This window comes from Bombina bombina, chromosome 3, assembly GCF_027579735.1.
Source record: "Bombina bombina isolate aBomBom1 chromosome 3, aBomBom1.pri, whole genome shotgun sequence".
NCBI classification, from domain to species: Eukaryota; Metazoa; Chordata; class Amphibia; order Anura; family Bombinatoridae; genus Bombina; species Bombina bombina.
Genome location: NC_069501.1, coordinates 1,035,521,451 through 1,035,544,048, shown reverse-complemented (window position 1 = coordinate 1,035,544,048; position 22,598 = coordinate 1,035,521,451). Strand labels below are relative to the sequence as shown.

Genomic DNA, 22,598 nt, shown 5'->3' with positions numbered 1-22,598 from the left:
TATATATTTTTACAAGGAAATATAAGAATTTATATTGGCCTCAGCTGTTTCAAGTTCTTAAAGCAGTAAAAAAATATGACTTAAAGTATGTGGTACATATACAAAACACCAAGCAATTACATCTGCTTTTATTACATTATGCATTTTAATAAAAATGTAGTGGTGTTCAAAGTGTATAGTGACATATGCAAAGCCAAATGGCTTTATGATTGTGGCTGACACAGCATGTAAGCTAACACAGTGACATTTTGACTTGTCATTCAAAGACCGGTATTACGTTAGGACACCATGTGACCTATAAAACAGAATCCCAGTCTCCAGTCTCTGTTAATCCACAAGTAACTAGGAAGGAAATCCATTTTATTTGGTGTTTTCACAGAAGCTTTTTATTTTCCTTCTTTTTTTGACACAGATAGCACAATGCTGAAGTCACCAGATAAACATCAAGATGCTCAAACCCTTGGAATTGGCAAAGCTATTGCTGTTCTCACATCCGGAGGCGATGCACAAGGTAATACACCTTTTTAACAAGATAAAAAATAAACTTCCTTTTTAGTTAATTTTTTTTATGGGGACTTTATTTTAAATTAGGGCATATGTATTGATAACATTTTATTCTGTTTTAACTTTACCATTATTAAAATATGCATAACAATCTTTATAGTCATAAAAAAGCAAGAATTAAATAGCAATACTGAAAAATAAAATCTTTTAGAAAGAACGTTTCAAATGAAAGATGCATCTGCTTTTTCAGCCACGTTTATAAATAGCCCAGACAGTAACTAATCTCAGCTCCATGTGTCACAGTTAGCTGTATCCACCAGAAGGATTTTACTTGAAAGGTTTTAAAAATAAATTTGAGTTTTTAAAAAATATAATTTGATATTAACAAGAAGTACAATGTTTGTCATTAATTCATCAGGTGATATTTGTATTTATAGTCTCCAGAATCTAACATGTAATCTAATGATTTCAGGGTTTTTTTTTCTTCTTCAGATTTTGCCAGTAGTAAATTGTCAGTAAAAATCCTAATGTTCCACTGGCAAAATACAAAATATGTCTCTGGCTACTGTAGAGTATTTATTCATTTGCAAAATCTAAATGCATATTGTGTGTGTAACTTTTTATGGAGAAATAAATATATATTTAATTGTAGGCTCACATAAAAATATCCTTGATGGGTTTTTTTTTATTATCAGTATAAATTTAATATGCATATTTATGATATGAAATCAAGTTTATGGGAAAGTATGTCTCATGATTTTGTTTTGCCTTGCCCTGGGTAAAAGCCATCTGCCATCTGCTCTGTGCAAGTTTGTGAGAGCTATCTGATTATCAGATGGTCTGTCCTTGCTCAGTTAATGTCTCCTGGCAAAAGTGCAGCGGAATGCAGAAAAAGATAAACAACAGATTCCTGCTACAAAGACATGGGGCACAGTCGTACCGACTAGTTTGTGAATCAAAGCCTTTACACTTCATGACTTTTATTGAAAAGAGTTTTGAGCCATGAATTTACTGAAATCAGATAGTAGGCTCTGCAGTGTAGTATTTTATATAAACAGTGTAATGTAAAACAGCATTTACAAGCAGAAAACACCATAGACGGTTGTTATCAAATTAAAAACTATATTTTTATAATGTATGCAATAAAATTTAAAGGGATAATCTAGTCAAAATTAAACTTTCATGATTCAGATAGAGGAGGCAATTTCCATCTAAGGGGAGGAGAGTCCACGGCTTCATTCATTACTGTTGGGAATTAAGAATCTGGCCACCAGGAAAAGGCAAAGACACCCCAGCCAAAGGCTTAAATGCCTCCCCCACTTCCCTCATCCCCCAGTCATTCTTTGCCTTTAGTCACAGGAGGATGGCAGAGGAGTGCCAGAGTTTCGGAGTAGTCTCTTATGGAGGGTAGTACTCTTCGCAGTGGGACTGGAGTTTTAAGTAGTCCTGTCAGCCTCACAGTGAGAGCCTGGGCGAAAGTTAGAGTCCAGAGATCCAAGGAGAGTCTTTCTGCGAAACCATCCCGACTCATATTAACAGCTCCGTAAGCAATCAGCGTTGACGAATTTCGCTGCCATGTCAGGAGCGAGGCTGCTAACCTGTCACACTTGAAGGGCAGTGTTCCTGTTTCACTGCGTAGATTCTGGTAAGATTGTTTAATTTTTTTATTAATAATGATAACATAGAAGACAAGGTCATAGTGGCGCCTTTTTATCTTTACAGAATCAATGGTTAATTTTCCTGGAAGGGGGATTATTGAACAGGGGGGTTTATGCATGATATTGTTTATTGTGTCATTGCTTCGTTATGTGTGAGATGAGGCTCTGGCAATGTGTGGAACTTTCAGGTTACTTGCGGAAATTTTGTGCAGCCATTTTTGACGTGTATTTCCCTAGTGCAGGGGTGGTCCTGACAGGCATTCCATGTGACTGGGTGTGGCTATCTATCCTCTCTGTTGATCTGTGGTGCAGTAGACGTAGCGGTTTCTGTAGTACGGGTCCTAGGAGGTGGTGAGTGCCCCAGCCATTGGTGGTATAAAGGTGCCTTTTTTATAAATAAAGTTAGTCTACCCAAACACGCAAGCGATGGAGGACTCTGTTAAGGAAGGAGAGCCCTCCAATGAGTCAAAGTCTCATTCCTGTGTTTATTGTGAGGAGGTTCTGGTAGATCAGCCTGCTCAACTCCACATGCCTTGATAAAGTTACAACATCTAAATGTAAACGGATGTCTAGTACTACTGAGCCGTACACCTCTGAGGGTTCTTCATCCCGGGAGGTGCGTTCTCTACATTCATCTCCGATTGCACATGCAGCGCCCCGGGCTCCAACCGTTACTCCTTCGGGAGAGATTTATTGGCCGTCAGACTTTGCGGACCAACTGGTATCTGCGGTTTTAAAAGTGATCCATGCCTTACCACGTTCTTCTGCTAAGCGCAAACGTAAGGTTTATCATAGCGGCCCAGCCCAGGGTTTGTCCATGCCGATGGCTGATCCAGAGGCTCTATACGATGACAAGACCCAATCCAACTCTTCGGAGGAGGCCACTTCTGGGTCGGAGTCCGTGTCATCTAAACCTCCGGCGACGGAGGAGCCTGGTTATATAGGTTTAGGATGGAGAATCTGCGCTTTCTGCTACAGCAGGTGCTTGCTACTCTGGAGGTTCCGGAACCTAAGATACCGGAGGAACCTGTGATTCCTAAGCTTGACAAGGTATACGAAGACAGGGTAGTTCCTCAGTCTTTCCCGGTTCCCGATAAGATGGCAAATATTATTGAGAATGAATGGGAGCGAATAGGGTCGTCCTTTTTCCCTTCTTTTAAAAAGCTGTTCCCTGTTCCGGACTCTCAGCTTGAGCTGTGGGGGACCATCCCTAAGGTGGATGGGGCCATTTTTACGCTTGTGAAGCAGACAACTATTACCCTCGAGGATAGTTTGTCGTTTAAAGAGCCAGCAGCGGCCGTTGCGGCGGTCAATGGAGCTGCAACATATTGGTCTGAATCCCTGTGTGAAATGGTCGAGGGGGAGACATTCATCGACGAGATACAGGAGAAGATTAAGGCGCTGAAGGTCGCCAATTCTTTCATTTGTGATGCCAATATGCAAAGTATTCGCCTGAATGCCAAGGTGTCAGGTTTTTCTGTTTCAGATTTGTTGTATAGGAGACTTGCTGAGCCCCCTGACATCCAATCTTTTGTTCAGGCTCTGTCTAGAATCAGACCTTTCTTTAGGCAGTCGGCTCCGCCTTGGAGCTTAAATTTAGTCCTTAAGGTTTTGCAGAGGGTTCCGTTTGAACCTATGCATTCCATAGACATTAAGGTTCTGTCCTGGAAGGTTCTCTTCCTGTTGGCTATTGCATCGGCACGCAGAGTATCTGAGCTAGCTGCCTTGCAATGTGACCCTCCTTATCTGGTGTTATATGCGGATAAGGCTGTACTCCGCACTGGGTTGGGGTTTCTCCCCAAGATGGTGTCTAACCGTAACATCAATCAGGAAATAATTGTTCCTTCTTTGTGTCCTAACCCTTCTTCTTCAAAGGAGAGGTTACTTTATAACCTGGATGTGGTTCGTGCCTTAAAGTTTTATCTTCAGGCTACCAAGGATTTCAGACAGTCTACATCTCTTTTTGTGGTGTATTCTGGGAAGCGCAAGGGGCAAAGGGCCTCTGCTACTTCTTTGTCTTTTTGGTTGAGGAGCTTGATTCGCTTGGCTTATGAGACAGTGGAAAAAGGTTTTAAGGTTTAGATGGCGCTAAGAAGCTGTGGGTTCATAAAAATAACTCTCTGTTGCAATTTAAGATAGGTCCCAACTTCAATGTGATCCGCTCACCTTACAGATAAATAAATTTAATTTATAAGCCTCTGATATACGAGTGCAGATGGAAAAAATATATATACAACACAAAATTGATATAATAAATACTTTAATACTCAAATCACTCCAAACTAAAAATTAATACAATTGTCTAAAAATTAATTGTCTACTTTTAAAATTCAATTCATTCGTATAGGCCCAATATTCTTTCACCACTCATACATACTAGAATTGTATATCTGAAAACATTTTTACATATATATATATATATATATATATATATATATATATATATATATATATAAAACAATAAAAAAAAACAATAGAAAACTCCTTCACCAATCTTCTATATGATAATACTTGAAAACTTGACTAAAACTTCTATACTAAAGCCTTCAAATTAAGTTCCTCTTGATAATCTTTTTAAAAAAGAATTGACAGTAGGATCATGCAACAAATTAGCACCAATATAATACTGGACAGCAATTAAAAGCTCCTAACAATTGCCTGCAGATTTTACGACTCTGGCAATTTCAATTTTATTAGATATCAAACACAATGCTGACAGCAATTTCATATATCCTTGATGTTCAATTCCCAGATTATACGGTATCCACCTTTTTGTCCTAATGGACTACACCGTAACAGTCACTTAAAGAGGGATAATACCTTGGTACCAAGTGTTAACTTCTAATGGAGCATATCAATGGCAGTCACTTTAAGATCAGAACTTTCCGAATGTTTAAATGTCTGTGACTTTATCCAATACTCCTCGCTGTTATGGGAGATAGGCAACTAAAGTTCCATGAACAATTTCCGAAACCAGGACGGTCTCTTACCTCTCTGTGTGCTCTGCAGGGATTTTCGAGCTGTCACTTATTTACGCTCTCACCTGCTCTTTCTGGCGGTCCCGTCTGGCTGTGTCTCTCCGGCTCTTAACACGCTGCTCACTGCGCGTCTTACGTCAGCGGGTCCTCATTACAGCTGTTTTCACTTGCGCAAGACTTTGGTCCGTTATTTCCTTGTTACAGCCTTTACAGAAGTCGTTACCTCTGCACTTTAGTACTGAGTACGCAGAGCCCTGACTTCTTCTCTTACTCAGAATTTACAGGATTTTCCAAGTCCGTCACAATTCTTCGAAGGGGACTGTATACACTTCTAAAATTGTGAGGACTTGGAAAATCCTGTAAATTCTGAGTTAGAGAAGAAGTCGGGGCTCTGCGTACTCAAGTTATTTTTATGAACCCACAGCTTCTTAGCGCCATCTAAACCTTAAAACCTTTTTCTGCTTTGACATATAACTACCTAGGAAGGAGGTAGTAAAATTAGATTGGCTAGTTGGGGAAAGTCTAGCGCTTCACATCACAGCTATTTTATGAGACAGTGGGACATAAGCCTCCTCAGAGGATCACGGCTCATTCAACTAGAGCTGTGGCTTTGTCTTGGGCTTTCAAGAATGAGGCCTCTATTGAGGAAATTTGTAAGGCGGCTACCTGGTCGTCCTTACACACTTTTACAAAGTTTTACAAGTTTGACGTTTTTGCTTCTGCAGAAGCTGTTTTTGGGAGAAAGGTTTTGCAGGCTGTTTTGCCCTCAGATTACAGTCCATCTTTTACCCTCCCGGTTTCATTCAGTGTCCTAGAGCTTGGGTATATGTTCCCAATAGTAATGAATGGAGCCGTGGACTCTCCTCCCCTTTAGATGGAAAACATAAATTATGCTTACCTGATAATTTCATTTCCATCGAGGGGAGGAGAGTTCCTCTGGCACCTTTTTTACCCTGATATTTCTCCTACTGTTCCTGGTTCCCTCGGCAGAATGACTGGGGGATGAGGGAAGTGGGGGAGGTATTTAAGCCTTTGGCTGGGATGTCTTTGCCTCTTCCTGGTGGCCAGGTTCTTAATTCCCAATAGTAATGAATGAAGCTGTGGACTCTCCTCCCCTCAATGGAAATGAAATTATCAGGTAAGCATGATTTATGTTTTTAACTATATTACTGTCTGTAAGAATCAACCTTCTTTATACACTCCACTTATTACATAAGATAGTCTTTTAATGAGCTGAATCAACCTACTTTATTTGTTGGAGCATGTAATTTTATCACTAGCAATACTGGAACGCTATGCTGGTTCTACTTCAAATTTATAGAAAAACTGTGCGTGCATTCTGGATCCTATCATTGTTGGGGTTGCACAAGCCTACTCTGCACCTATCAACCGATCCCTGCCAAATCAGTTGGCCACACCCTCCTGGGAGATCACACTGCCCATAGTAAAACTCATCACTGCTCAGCTTTCGAGGAGAATCCCAAAATAATTCAACAGATTAAGGGTCTCCAAGTTTTGTGAACATAAAACAAGTGAGAGAGGTGTGAATTAAACATGAGCTTGAAAGGCAGTAAATAGAAAAAGTAAAAAAAAAAAACTTTTAGCTAATCAAATGTCATAAATTAAATTTTTACCGTTAAAAAATTATATTTATACTCTTTTTTTTTTTTCTTTTTTTTTCCCATCTATCCATGAAAAGGGTAAAATCTGTGCTGATAGTAATGTTTCTATTACAATGTTTTGCTGACCCACTGGGATGATCTCTTTTTTTTATGACAATTCCAATGAACATCCAATCAGTACAGCCCTTTGAAAGCCCTTAGGAAGCTTATGTAGGGAGTGGGTGGGACTGTTGTTTATGTCACAGCCGAGCCAAAAGAGGAAATGGAGGGACGGAGGAACAGAAGATACTAATTAGGATTATATATATATTTTATTCTAAAATATATATACACTTTTTGTGTTTAAATAATTATGCGGTTTTGATTGTACACTAATATATTTTCTTTCCTTTTGCAACATTCTTAAAGTCCGAAATTAACCATCACTTTAAATAAAGTGTATGGTGGCACTTAAGATGCTTCAATAATTGTCTTGAGCATTATGTGACAGCTTGGTGTTTAACAGTGTTATTCAGTCAGCCTGTAGGGGGAGCTTTTTTACATGTTGTAACCGGTTGTTCTACGGTAATATCACAGTATGCTCTCATGGGCTAAGGTTCAAGTTTAATTAATTGTATGCTCTAACATAAAATGTTACTTAAAACATAATCTGTAATATATGTACAATTTTATATATACTTCTATATTTCTCTTGTCTTTTTACATGAGATTTATAAAACTTTATATGGCATCTCTTGAACATATATATTTTTTTTCTTCAGAATACTGTTTCTGTATTAAACCATATTGTAATTTTCCTAAAGAGACTGAGTTTATGATGCAGAACAATATCACAACAGTAATTGAGATGTTTCTTCTTAAACAGGAATGAATGCAGCTGTTCGTGCAGTAGTGAGAGTTGGGATTTACACTGGTGCCAAAGTTTACTTTGTTCATGAGGTATGTATAATTAAACAAGCAATACCATTACCACAAAGCCAAGCACCTGAATTATACCTTGTACTTGCCGTTTTAGTCTTTGAAATTAACCTTTCTTACAAATGGTAGTGAGGAAATCCTTATTCTAACATATGGGAATATATCACCTGGCCACCAGGAGGAGGCAAAGTCACCCCAAACAGAGCATTACAACTATCTGTCCTACTTCCTCTACCCTTCCAGTAGTTCTTTGCCTCTCCAGGGAGGTAGGCAGAGATCAGAGGTGCTCTGCAGGAACTTTTATTTTTATAGTTCTCTCAATGGATTGTTTAATTCAAGAGAGGGTCAGGGGTGTATATATATATATATATATATATATATATATATATATATATATACTTATTCATGTAGTAGAGTAATGTCTTACTCTGTTCAGGGGTGTCGTGGGGAAGTTCCATTGCCTCCCCCTGTGACCTACTGCTTTACCCCCATACAGTTCTGCAGTGTTAGTAACACTGATGTTATTTCTCGCTCAAAAGGACTGGAGCGAACACTGAGCAGCAAATGGGTAAGTCCCAATTTATCGTTTCTCCCTCTCCCTCCATTATTACTAGTTATCTTTGCTGGGGGTGAGATTCAGTGTATTTGCAATGTGTTGTGCACACTTATTTGGTTAACTATCCTAATCTGGCCAGTGCCGCTATCTAGATGGAGAGTGTGTATCTTAGCGGACTGTGTGGAAGACGTTTATTGCGAGGATAGACCTCAGCCCTCTCATATTGTATCAGAGGGATTGACATGACAGAACAGAGCGCGATTGCACTAATAGCGCTTCTTTATTGCCCTTATACATGCCGGGTCCATACGGCACCTTTAGTGCCTCATTTACCCTCGGGTGTTTTGGGGGCTGTGACTGTTACTTTTTACAGAATGGAAATTCTGCGGCAGTATTTAGGGTTACAATCTTTTTCTCGCTGCATAACTATTCCGGCAAGCGCTCCGCCCACCTGACATCGGGCTTCTTTACATTTTCCAGGAGACGCAGTGCACTTACAGAGACAGCGTCTTCACTCTGGAGCAACAGGAGGTGGCAAGGCACTCCCGAACGGAGCTTTATCTCGATAGAGGGGCAGATAAGTCTTTGTTAATATGGGAGAGACTTCACCTTTAATAGTAGAATTTTGGGCCTTATATTTTGTAAGGGATCACTCCTGTTTAGAGAAGGATAACTAGGAAATTACCTTTAGATTTAAAATAGAACATCTTAGGTATTTATTAAAGGAGGTTTTGAGAACCTTTGGAGTAACAGTAGAGGAAAAATCGGTTCAGAAATTAGATATTATATTCAAGCCTAAATTAAAGACTCCTGAGGTTTTTCCTGTTCCCTCTTTGTTTGCTGATTTTATTTTATAGGAATCAGAGAAACATGGGATTTCCTTCTCCCCTTCCCCATAACTTTAAAAGATTGTTTCCGGTCCCTGACAATCATTTAGAATTATGGAACACTGTACCTGAGATGGACGGAGCTATTTCTACCTTAGCTAAGCGTGCAACCCTTCCACTGGAGGACAGTACATCCTTTAAGGACCTATGGACAGGAAGCTGGAGGGATGTCTTAGAAATATTTTTTTACAGGGAGGCCTTCTCTTCCAACCTGCAGTAAGTATTACAGCAGTGGCTGGCGCTGCAGCATTCTGGTGCGACTCATCTGAGTGAATCTTCTCTAGAGGAGATTCAGGACTGTATCCAGGCACTTAAGACGACAAATTCTTTTATTTGCGATACAATTATCCAAATTTTTCGCATTAATGCTAAAAATACCAGTTTTGCTGTGTTAGCTAGATGGGCTCTCTAGCTAAAGTCATGGTCAGCGGATATGGTTTCCAAATCAAGATTACTATCTGTGGGGTAAGACTCTGTTTGGTCCTGGTCTGGATTCAATCATTTCAACAGTCACTGACGGAAAGGTGCTTTCCTAAGTCAGGAAAAAAAGTCTAGACCTAAAGGAAGAGCAGTTGGGCGTTTTTGTTCCTTTCGTCAGAACAAGACACAGAGAAATGCTTCTTCAAATAAACCTGAAACTACCGAAAGTACTTGGAAACCAAGCCCTGTCTGGAACAAGAAGTCAGTCCCTGATCCCAAGACCACATGAAGAGGCGGCCCCCATCCATAAGGTATCTCCGGTTGGGGGGCAGATTAAGTCTGTTTCACTGGGTTTGGGCTTGGTCTGTTAAGGACCCTTGGGTTCAGGACATTGTTTCTCAGGGGTACAGAATAAGTTTCCTCTGTCGACCACCAAGAGGCCAGTTCATTTTATCTCGAACATCAGGAAGGCGAGAAAAAAAAGTAGTTTTCTTGCGTTGTGTATAGGACTTAGAATCCACAGGATCTACAGTTCCCTTCCACCAAGGAGAGAGGGGAATGGGGTTTTAATCCAATCTCTTCATTGTTCCAAAAAAAATAAGGAACATTTCAACCTATTTTAGATCTGAAGTGTCTAAACAAGCTTTTATGGGTTCCCTCATTTAAGATGGAGACAATCGGGTCTATTCTTCCGCAATTTATGACTACTGTAGACTTGAATGACACGTACCTTCACATTTTCAGTATCTCGGTTTGCCTTTCTGGACAAGCACTACCAGTTCATTGCCCTACCTTTTGGTCTGGCCACAGCTCCCAGAGTTTTTACAAACGTTCTACGGGCTCCACTGGCTGCCTTCAGACTGCAGGGCATTGTGGTGGCTCTTTACTTGGTTGACATATTGGTTCAGGCTCCATCTTCACAGTTAGCGGGCGCTCACACAGAAAAGTTACTTTGGTATCTTCAGTCTCATGGCTGGAAGGTGAACCTAGTTCCTTGTATGAAAGTACAATTTCTAGGTGTCATTATAGATTCAATAGCTAGGAAAGAAATTCTAACTGAACAACGCAAAATCAAACTTCAGTCAACTTGTCGGTTTCTCCAGTCTATTCTTCACACTTCTGTGGCGCAATGTACAGAGGTTATAGGTCTTAGGGTAGCAGCTTCGGATGCAATGCATCTCTCCCCATAAATATTCTGGAACTCAGAGCCATCTTCAATGCCTTAGTGGCATGGCCCAGTTGGGTTCCTTCCATTCTATTCAATTTCAATCAGGCAATGCAAGAAGTATCTTGCATATAAGATTGAGCAGAACGTCACAAATGTCTGATATTGGCAATCCACATTCCAGGAGTGGAAAATTGGGAGGCAGATTATCTAAGTCAACAGACTCTTTATTCAGGGGAATAGTCTCTGAATCAGGAGGTCTTCAACGAGATTGTATTTACGTTGGGGGTTTCCAGAGATAGATCTCATGGCGTCTCATCTCAATTTCAAGCTTCTCGGATATGGATCAAGGTGAAGGGATCCTCAAGCAGAGTTGATAGACAATTTGAAGTTCCCTGGGTCTACTGTCTAGTTGATCTATTTCTCTCAATTGTGTGATAGCTCGTCTGAAACAAGGGAGGGTTTCCATGATTCTCATAGCTTTTGCGTGGCCATGCAGGACTTAGTACGCAGATCTCAGAAGCCTGTCCTCTGCTCCTCCATGACTTATCCTGGTGTGCAGAACATGTTTTTTCTTGGCACAGGGTGAGAATACCACGTATTCTTCAGTTCTTACAAGAGGGCTTGAAAATGGCTTTTCGGCTAGCTCTCTTAAAAGGCCAGATATCAGCTCTTTCTGTTTTGTTACATAGGAAGGTGGCACGTTTGCCTGATCAATCTTTTGTTCAAGCCATGGTTAGGATCAGACTTGTTTTCAAACCTATTGCTCCTCCTTGGAGCCTTAAAGGAACAGTCTACACCAGAATTGTTATTGTTTAAAAATATAGATAATCCCTTTATTATCCATTCCCTAGTTTTGCATAACATAACAGTTATATAAATAGACTTTTACCTCTGTGATTACCCTGTATCTAAGCCTCTGCAAATTGCCCCCTTATTTCAGTTCTTTTAACAGACATCCATTTTAGCCAATCAGAGTTGGCTCACTGGACCTCCACGTGCGCGAGCACAGTGTTATCTATATGACACACATGAACTAACACCCTCTAGTGGTGAAAAACTGTCAAAATGCCCTCAGGCGGCCTTCAAGAGCTTATAAATTAGCATATGAACCTCCTAGGTTTAGCTTTCAACTAAGAATACCAAGAGAACAAAGCAAAATTGGTGATAAAAGTAAATTGGAAAATTGTTTAAAATTACATTCTCTATCTGAATCATGAAAGTTTATTTTGGACTAGACTGTCCCTTTAATTTTTTTTTCAAGGTGTTACAACATGCTCCCTTTGAGCCTAGGCACTCTATTGATATCAAGTTTCTATCTTGGAAAGTTTTATTTTTGTTGCCAATCTCTTTTCTTCTGCACGCAACGTTTCTGACAGATTGACCCTCCTTATCTAGTTTTTTACCAAGACAAGGCAGTACTTTGGGCAAAATTGGGTTTTCTACCTAAGGTGACCTCACCCAGGAATAAAAATCCTGAAATTGTGGTTCCGTCCCTTTGTCCTAATCCAGGTTCTTCTAAAGAGAAGTTATAACACTACCTGGATGTAGTTCAAGCATGCTACTAAGGATTTTCGTCTTTTATCATACCTGTTTGTACTTTTCTCTGGCAAGCACAAGAGCCAAAAGGCTACTGCTGTTTCTTTGTCTTTTTGGTTGAGAAGTCTTATTCGTATGGCTTATTTGGAGGCGGGTCAGCAGCCTCCGACTCGTATTACTGCTTATTCCACACGTTAGTTGTCAACGTCTTGGGCCTTTAAGAATGAAGCTTCGGTTGAACTTATCTGCAAGGCTGTAACCTGGTCTTCTCTACATACTTTCACAAAATTTTACCAGTTTGATGTTTTTGCCTCGGCCGAGGCATCGTTTGGGAGAAAGGTTCTTCAGGCGGTGGAGCCTAGTAATTAGGTGACTGCCTTGCCTATTCATTCCACCCTAAATTCTTTGTCGACTCCACAGCTTGGGTATAGATTTCCATATGTATGAATAAGGATTTTTTGGACTCTCATTACCATTAGAAAGAAAATAAAATGTATTCTTACCTGATAAATTATTTTCTTTCTTGGTTGTGAGTTTTTTCTTACTCGCGGCAGTCTAGTCTGCATCTCTTTACCCCTTTATCTCTTTTACTTTTTCCTATACTCGGTCTTGAACTACTGGGGGGTAGAGGAAGTAGGAGGGATAGTTGAATTCTCTGTTTGGGGTGTCTTTGCCTCTTTCTGGTGGCCAGGTGATGTATTCCCGTATGTAATAAGGATTTTGTGGACTACCAAGAAAGAAAATAATTTTTCAGATCCTAAGAATACATTTTATTTAAGTTTTTGGAGAAGCAAACAAAATTCTGTTAGTATGTATGTGAGCACCCAGGGCTGTGCATTTTGCAGGGTCATAGGATGTGTACCTGGTTCAGACTGAGAATCCATTTCCAGGTTTTGTATGTGTCTAGGGAGATTACATAAGCCGGTGGTTCCCAGTTTGTTTGATTGAGAACATGCATTGTTTGGCTGAATTAGGGACCCAAGATGGGAGAGATCTTGATGTGGTTGCTGGGCTTGACCCATTTGACCAGATGCGGTAAATAACTCTCTTCCATTTTTGTTTTTAATCTTAGCTGAGTACTTGCAAGTGAGTGCCAGACTTCCTCTGTGTTTTGTGTTAATTTGTTTTGTAATGTTCCCTATGGGCTTTACACTTGTCTGGGGTTAATTGCCTGGGGCTCTGGGGACTGTGCAGCTACCTGTGAGTGCTATTGAGCAGTCAGGGCTGTGCATTGTGCAGGGACATAGGATGTGTACCCGGTCCAGTCTGTCACTTGTATAATAAATAGCTGGTTTCAAGTTTGGTTTATGTGTTTTAGATGGGGTTTTGTTTTTTAAGAAGCTACATTAAAATCTATTAACATGACTTGGTTTTGCAGGGCTACCAAGGATTGGTTGATGGAGGTGATAACATTCGAGAAGCAACATGGGAAAGTGTTTCAATGATGCTGCAGCTGGTATGTTTATTCAATACTTTTCTTTATGGTTAGAGTGTATGAAAGCTTATTGATCTACTCTTCATATATCTTACTGTAAAGGGAAATGGAACATTGAACTATTTATCTACAGGTGCTGTGCTATTAGTAAAAGAAAACATTTATTATATTACTAAAAATGGATAAAGGGACATAAAGGGATAGAAACAGTGCTCCTTTAGTAAACAAAAAAAAAAGTTAAATCAAAGTAAACATAAAAAGCGATAGATCGTGTTAAAAACAGCATGAAACTTTTCTTGCAAAATGAGCATTTTCAATTTAGCCACTCCCTATAGGAAGGGAATGGAGCGGCCATGATGGGAACTTAGCAACCACTTTAGAGGGAAACTTTCTCCTTTGCCTCCCTGTACAGACCACAGCCTCCTTGTGGGGCTTTGACATGAAGTAATGAATGCTGCTCAAATGAAATAAAAAAGGTAAAATCCTTTTAACCCCTTAGTGACCAGAGCACTTTTCCATTTTCTGTCCGTTTGGGACCAAGGCTATTTTTACATTTTTGCGGTGTTTGTGTTTAGCTGTAATTTTCTTCTTACTCATTTACTGTACCCACACATATTATATACCGTTTTTCTCGCCATTAAATGGACTTTCTAAAGATACCATTATTTTCATCATATCTTATAATTTACTATAAAAAAAATGATAAAATATGAGGAAAAATTGAAAAAAACACACTTTTTCTAACTTTGACCCCCAAAATCTGTTACATATCTAAAACCACCAAAAAACACCCATGCTAAATAGTTTCTAAATTTTGTCCTGAGTTTAGAAATACCCAATGTTTACATGTTCTTTGCTTTTTTTGCAAGTTATAGGGCCATAAATACAAGTAGCACTTTGCTATTTCCAAACCATTTTTTTCCAAAATTAGCGCTAGTTACATTAGAACACTGATATCTTTCAGGAATCCCTGAATATCCCTTGACATGTATATATTTTTTTTTAGTAGACATCCCAAAGTATTGATCTAGACCAATTTTGGTATATTTCATACCACCATTTCACCGCCAAATGCGATCAAATACAAAAAATTGTTCACTTTTTCACAAATTTTTTCACAAACTTTAGGTTTCTCACTGAAATCATTTACAAACAACTTGTGCAATTATGGCATAAATGGTTGTAAATTCTTCTCTGGGATCCCCTTTGTTCAGAAATAGCACACATATATGGCTTTGGCGTTGCTTTTTGGTAATTAGAAGGCCGCTAAATGCCACTGCGCACCACAAGTGTATCATGCCCAGCAGTTAAGGGGTTAATTAGGGAGCTTTTAGGGAGCTTGTAGGGTTAATTTTAGCTTTAGTGTAGTGTAGTAGACAACCCCAAGTATTGATCTAGGCACATTTTGGTATATTTCATGCCACCATTTCACCGCCAAATGCGATCAAATTAAAAAAAAACGTAACATTTTTCACAATTTTAGGTTTCTCACTGAAATCATTTACAAACAGCTTGTGCAATTATGGCACAAATGGTTGTAAATGCTTGTCTGGGATCCCCTTTGTTCAGAAATAGCAGACATATATGACTTTGGCGTTGCTTTCTGGTAATTAGAAGGCCACTAAATCCTGTTGCGCCTCACACGTGTATTATGGCTAGCAGTGAAAGGGTTAATTAGGGAGTTTGTAGTGAGCTTGCAGGGTTAATTTTAGCTTTAGTGTAGAGATCAGCCTCCCATCTGACACATCCCACCCCCTGATCCCTCCCAAACAGCTCCCTTCCCTCCCCCACCCCACAATTGTCCCCGCCATCTTAAGTACTGGCAGAAAGTCTGCCAGTACTAAAATAAAAGGGTTTTAAAAAAAAAATGAAATTTTTTTTTTAGCATATTTACATATGCTACTGTGTAGGATCCCCCCCCTTAGCCCCCAACCTCCCTGATCCCCCCCAAAACCGCTCTCTAACCCAACCAACGCAGGTAGCCACCGATCTCCGGTGCAGAGAGGGCCACAGAGTGGCTCTCTCTGCACCGGATTACTTAAAAAGGTTATTGCAGGATGCCTCCATATCGAGGCATCACTGCAATAACCGGAAAGCAGCTGGAAGCGAGCAGGATCGCTTCCAGCTGCTTTCCACACTGAGGACGTGCAGGGTACGTTCTCAGGCATTAACTGCCTTTTTTCTGAGGACGTACCCTGCACGTCCTCAGTCGTTAAGGGGTTAAAATGATGAATAATAATTTTGCAATGATTTCTATTCAGTATAACTCAAAGCAAAGATTAGCCCGAGAATAATATGTAGATAAATATCTTTAAATTATGTTAGTTGGTTAACTCTTCAAGAAATGTGTAACATTTTAGTCTCTATAAAGCAATTGGTGCTGTCAAGTTATAGCTTAGCTTTCCCTAGATTTAAAAGCCTGTGATGTTATCTCTGCTGTTGAAGCCAGTTAGGGACAGATATAAATGAATAAGATAAGAAGTTTTACTGTGTGCATATATATATATATATATACCCTTATATATATACCTGTATTTCACACTATATATTATAGCATATTGCAATTACATGTAACTGCAGGGTAAAAATAAATTATGAACACAATGTTATCTATATGACACATGAATTAACAGTGTCCTGTTGTGAAAAGCTAAAATCATGTGATAAGAGGTTGTCTGTAGTGGCTTAGCAACAAGCAGAAATTTAGAAGTTTAAATGTTAACAAAGTATATTAACCCCTTAACGACCGAGGAGTTGCCAGGCACGTCCTTAAAAAAAGTGTCCTCTGGGGCTTCAAGCACTGGAAGCGATCGCGATCGCTTCCAGACGCTTTCAGGGTATTGCAGTGATGCCTCAATATTGCATCTTGCAATACCCTTTTTAAGCACACCGATGCAGAGAGGGCCATGTGGGATACGAGGGAGGCATGTGGGCGGCTAATCGCTGAAGCAGTTCCTGTTCATGGCTTATGTGCGCGGCAGATATCGGGAGCGTGCATGGGGGGGGGCGCTTGCATGCGCTACAAACAACTTTAAAGGGAGAGGGGAATAACTGTTGGAAAAAGGGATCTGGGAGGGGGTAGGGTATTGAGGGGGGGGGGGCAGCTACACAACAGAAAAATTTTGATTTAGCCCACAAAATGCCTAAAATTGAGCAAACTGGGTGCTGGCAGACAGCTGCCAGTACCCAAGATGGCGGCAAATAGGTAGAGGGGGAGGTGCCTAATACGGCAGTGACAATTGTGAGGTGGGGGAGGGAAGAGAGCTGTTTGAGGGGGTCAGGGAGGGATCAGGGGGATGTGGGATGCTGATCTCCACACTAAAGCTTAAATTAACCCTACAAGCTACCCAATTAACCCCTTTACTGCTGGGCATAATACAAGTGTGGTGAGCAGTGGCATTTAGCGGCCTTCTAATTACCAAAAAGCAATGCCAAAGCCATATATGTCTGCTATTTTTGAACAAAGAGGATCCCAGAGAAGCATTTTACAACCATTTGTGCCATAATTGCACAAGCTGTTTGTAAATAATTTCAGTGAGAAACTTAAAGTTTGTGAAAAGTGATTTTTTTTTTTTATTTGATTGCATTTGGCGGTGAAATGGTGGCATGAAATATACCAAAATGGGCCTAGTTCAATACTTTGGGTTGTCTACTACACTACACTGAAGCTAAAATTAACCCTAAAAGCTCCCTACAAGCTGCCTAATTAACCCCTTCACTGCTGGGCATAATACAAGTGTGGTGCGCAGCGGCATTTAGCGGCCTTCTAATTACCAAAATAATGCCAAAGCCATAAATGTCTGCTATTTCTGAACAGAGGATCCCAGAGAAGCATTTACAACCATTTGTGCCATAATTGCACAAGCTGTTTGTAAATAATTTTAGTGAGAAACCTAAAGTTTGTAAAAAAAAGAATTAGTGAAAAAGTTACCAATTTTTTTTTATTTGATCGCATTTGGCGGTGAAATGGTGGCATGAAATATACCAAAATGGGCCTAGATCAATACCTTTGGTTGTCTACTAAAAAAAAATATATATATATACATGTCACGGGATATTCAGGGATTCCTAACCGATAACAGTGTTCCAATGTAACTATAGCTAATTTAAAAAAAAAAAACATTTTGTCTGGAAATAACAAAGTGCTACTTGTACTTATTGCCCTATAACTTGCAAAAAAAGCAAAGAACATGTAAACATTGGGTATTTCTAAACTCAGGACAAAATTTAGAAACTATTTAGCATGGGTGTTTTTTGGTGGTTCTAGATGTGAAGCAGAATTTGGGGGTCAAAGTTAGAAAAAGTGTGTTTTTTTTCAGTTTTTTCATCATATTTTATAAAAAAAAATTATAGCAAATTATAAGATATGATGAAAATAATATTATCTTTAGAAAGTCCATTTAATGGCGAGCAAAACGGTATATAATATGTGTGGGTACAGTAAATGAGTAAGAGGAAAATTACAGCTAAACACAAACACCGCAGAAATGTAAAAATAGCTAATGTAAAGCGCTAGAATACTTTATAAAGCAATGTGCAATGTAAAATGGGTTACAAATGCTACATTAGATCTTTTTAAAAAATGTATTGGTCCACTTACATGTTCCTGGTACAAGGATGCTGCTTAGTAGGTATGTTATGTGCACAACTCACAAAGCATCAGTCATATTAAAGCATAGATTGTAATGGGAAGTGTGTGCAGGTGCCGTCTATCTTAACAGCTGCTTTATAGAAGTATGCAGGGGACACATACCAAAGCAATACACATGCACATAACATTATAATGTAACTGTACAACACTATTTGTGCAGTTGCAGCCAATGAAAACAAGCAGTGCAGTGGTAGCCCAGAAGCAGAATGTCAGCCCTTCTAGGCCCCAATCAAAGGAGGTGCAATACACATAGTAACCAGAGTAGTTCATCCCTTGACTAACAATTATTCACATGTGCAAACAAAGTAACAGTTTTACATCCTCTAAAACATTTATTTTGCATTTAGATTTTTTGCAGTTCAGTGCTTTAAGTGACATTGTACTCTGAAAATAACATGCTTTAAATTTTTTTCACAACTGGCTGCAGGACCTGTGTTTAACCCTGCAAAGGGGTTAAACCCATAGATAGAGTCCCACTTCAAAGCCACAGTGAACTGCTGGTTCCAAGAAGGAAACAGCTAGTGAGTCAGTCAGCATATGCAGTCATACGACCCTGAAAATCACTGTCTGTTCATCTAAGGAACTGCAGTGCTTGTGGCTCCCAATCAGGACTTTACGTATGTGTTTAACCCATTTTCATGGTAAAAAAAGAGTATAATATAAGGGCCATAATAGTGAAAAAATTGCATGTTCTGATTTGTTAGAGCATGTGATTTTAAGACTATTGACACTTTACACTACTGGTTAAGAGGTTAAACACACAGTAGAAGTGCCGCTCATGACCTGCGCAGCACTGCTGGTCCTGAACAGAAATTAACGATGATCCAATCAACAGTGCTCTTATTGTGTGTTTAACCTGGTTGCGGGGAGTTAAACACACAGTAGCGCATGCTCAAACGTCTTAAAATTACATTCTCTAACAAATTACAAAATGTAATTTTTCAATTATTATGGCCCTTTAAATGTAATATTTAAAAGAATCATAAAAGTCAAAAGTTGGATTGGAAAATACAGATAATCAGAAGAATAGCTTTGAAAAATGTTAGCATTCCGTAAATATGAGGGAAAACTGTTGCAAAAAGTTATGGGTTAACTGTAAGTAGCTGATCTATTTTGTTTTATATAAAGGTTTTTACAAATAAATTGTGTTTGAGTAAAGTATGTGAGTAGAATATCAGACAAGAACTTGGCATAAAAGATTGCAAGCAGTAAAAAAAAGTTTTAATCCAGGAGGGGGTAATGCAAGAGTACAGCTAAAAACAGGAAAGACATTGTTACAAGATAAAGAGAGACCAGGCAAAAAGGGAGTGCTGGACGATTGTGTTTGCTGAGCAGAATTCTAATTTCTGCAATTATTTTGGAAGAGCAGATAGATGGTAACTTTGAGAGTGAAAAATGTTGGAGAGCGAACAGCCTTGCATGAAAATCAGGTTGTAATTGGGCCGTCCTGGAAATACATATACAAAAAATAAAGCCTGGTTTAGAAGTAGTTGTTTTTTTTGTTTTTTTTAATTTGCGCACTGTTTTCTTATGTTCATACCATGACTCCTGGGTGATAAACCAGTATGGAAGAGGAATAGATCATTTCCTTCTAAATACAGGGAGAGTCCACAGCTGCATTCATTACTTGTGGGAATACAGAACCTGGCCACCAGGAGGAGGCAAAGACACCCTAGCCAAAGGCTTAAATATTTCCCCCACTTCCCTCATCCCCCAGTCATTCTTTGCCTTTAGTCACAGGATTGGCAAAGAAGTGTCTGAAGTTTTTTCGGAGTAGTTCCTTATGAGGGGTACCTGCCCTTCGGGATGGAACTGGAGTTTTAGTAGTCTTGTCAGCCTCTCAGTGAGAGCATTGATGAAAGTTTGAGTCTGGATATGCAGGGAGAGTCTTTCTGCGAAACCATCCAGACAGATTAACAGCTCCTATAAGCAATCAGCGTTGACGAGTTTCACTGCTTGCTTTCTTCACTCAAGTCCATGTCAGAGGCGCTGCTACTATTTGTCAAACTTGAAGAATCGTGTTGCTGTTCCACTGAATGGATTCCGGTAAGATAGTTTCATTTTATACACACATGTTAACGATAGAAGTCAGGGTCTCAGTGGGACTCCTTCATCTTTATGGAATCAAGGGTTAATATTTTCTGAGGGGGATTGTTGAACAGTGGGGTATTTTTAATCATGTTTTATCATGTTTTTGTGATTTTGACTGTGTATGTGTAAGGAGACATTTTAGGCTCTTTGGCTGATACGAAACATATAGGTTACGCAGTTTTATTAAAGGGACAGTCTAGTCCAAAATAAACTTTCATGATTCAGATAGAGCATGTAATTTTAAACAATTTTCCAATTTACTTTTATCACCAATTTTGCTTTGTTCTCTTGGTATGTTGAAAGCTTAACCTAGGAGGTTCATATGCTAATTTCTTAGACGTTTAACACCACCTCTTTTCAGAATGCATTTTAACAGTTTTTCACCACTAGAGGGTGTTAGTTCACGTATTTCATATAGATAACACTGTGCTTGTGCACGTGAAGTTATCTGGGAGCTAGCACTGATTGACTAAACTGCAAGTCTGTGAAATGAACTGAAATAAAGGGGCAGTTTGCAGAGGCTTAGATACAAGATAATCACAGAGATAAAAAGTATATAAATATAACTGTGTTGGTTATGCAAAACTGGGGAATGGGTAATAAATGGATTATCTATCTTTTAAAACAATAAAAATCCTGGTGTAGACTGTCCCTTTAAGCTTGCACACTTTTTCTAGCAGGGGCGATCCTGCATGAGGCACCATGTGACTGGGTGTAGTCATGTCTTGTTTTCCATTTCCGTTTTCCTGACCGGGTGGCTCCGGAGAAGAGTTAATTTCTCTACCTGTCTGGGTCATAGGAGGTAGTGAGTGCCCCAGCCATTGGGGGTGTAGGTGCCAGTTAGCTTTTTTGTCTAAAACTCTTAATTGAAATTATAGAGGTGTCTGATATTCTAGAGGATTCCACTGATACAGATTTTGATACCTGCTTATGTTGTGAGGAGGACCGGGTAGACCAGCCTGCTCAATTATGTTCCATATGCCGCAATAGAGTGTTCTCTTCTAACAATGTTGAGATGTTAGAGACCACTGAGTCGTCTACCTCTGAGGATTCCTCATCCCGTGAGGTGCGTACCCTCTATTCTTATCCTACACATGCAGTGCCATTAATCCTTCGTCTGAGGGAGACTTTTTTCCACCTGAGGTTACTGCGCGAGTTTGCCTCTTCCGCCTATGAAGCAAAGGGTTAATCTGTGCTCTCCTACACATGGGTCGTCATGTAAAATGACGATTGTGCCAGATCTGTCATCTGGGGGTGCGTTTCCCTCTGAGGTAGAACCTCCGGGGTCGGAATCGCCTGAATTGATTCCTCCGGCTGAGGAGGATTTGGCTTTTAGACTTAGAGTGGCACACCTACGTTTACTCCCGAGAGAGATTTTGGCGTGTTAGAGGTTCCCAGTCCTTATCCATCAGGTGGATCTCTGTCCTCTATATCAGATAACGATCTTGATTAGATGAGTGGAGAGGGTTGGATCCTCTCCTTTATCGTCTCTATGTATATAGTTATAGAATCCCAGTCCCGAGCTCCATGGGGGGTTTGTGTTGTACACAGGACCTGTTCGTTTGCACACCCTTTTGAATCCCTTTTGGTGTGTTTAACCATTTTCTTTTCTAATCTGTCTCGGATAGTTTTTGTTTTAGGAGCTCAGTGTTCTTGCGGAAACTCTTTTTTGGAGTTTCATCTCTTGGATTGTTCTGGTTATATCGACTTCTGATGGTCGTCTTCCGATGGAAGCTTCTAAATCTCTGGTCGGGATGATGTTCCCTCAATTTTATAGATATGAACGTTTAAGCCTCAGAGCTTGTTTTTATATTTGTTTATTTTTAGTTCCTAGCACTGCTGGGTTTTTTTTTTGTTCGTCATGACAGACGTGTCGTACCCTTGATGACCTGCAGGACCTGTTTTGGGTAATAGTTCAGTCTGTTATTCCTTTCTAACATAGAGAAGGAGCCTTTTCTAATTATTCTGGTACAGGCAAAGTGGGTCCTTCTATACCGAAGGACAGACGGGACCTGTCTTCACTTCTTCTGGATGGGCACTTGATGCTAGATCATATAGGTCTGGGGGTCCAAGAGGCCGGAATTTAGCTTTTTTATTCCTTTTTTTTCTGGACGACAGGGACTTTTGGAGTCTTGTCCCGGTACTCTTTGCAGTGTCATACACTGTGGGGGAAT

General features: G+C 39.7%; 1 protein-coding gene across 2 annotated transcripts in view; it reads left to right on the top strand.

Moving 5' to 3' along the window:
• LOC128654357 (ATP-dependent 6-phosphofructokinase, muscle type) overlaps window positions 1-22,598 on the top strand; it is a 232,063-nt gene that overhangs the window by 40,470 nt on the left and 168,995 nt on the right. For both annotated transcript variants that reach the window (XM_053708238.1, XM_053708239.1), the window contains 3 exons: window positions 413-511; window positions 7,628-7,701; window positions 13,626-13,703. In XM_053708238.1, coding sequence (XP_053564213.1) covers window positions 413-511; window positions 7,628-7,701; window positions 13,626-13,703 — 251 coding nt within the window. The remainder of the gene's footprint in view (window positions 1-412; window positions 512-7,627; window positions 7,702-13,625; window positions 13,704-22,598) is intronic.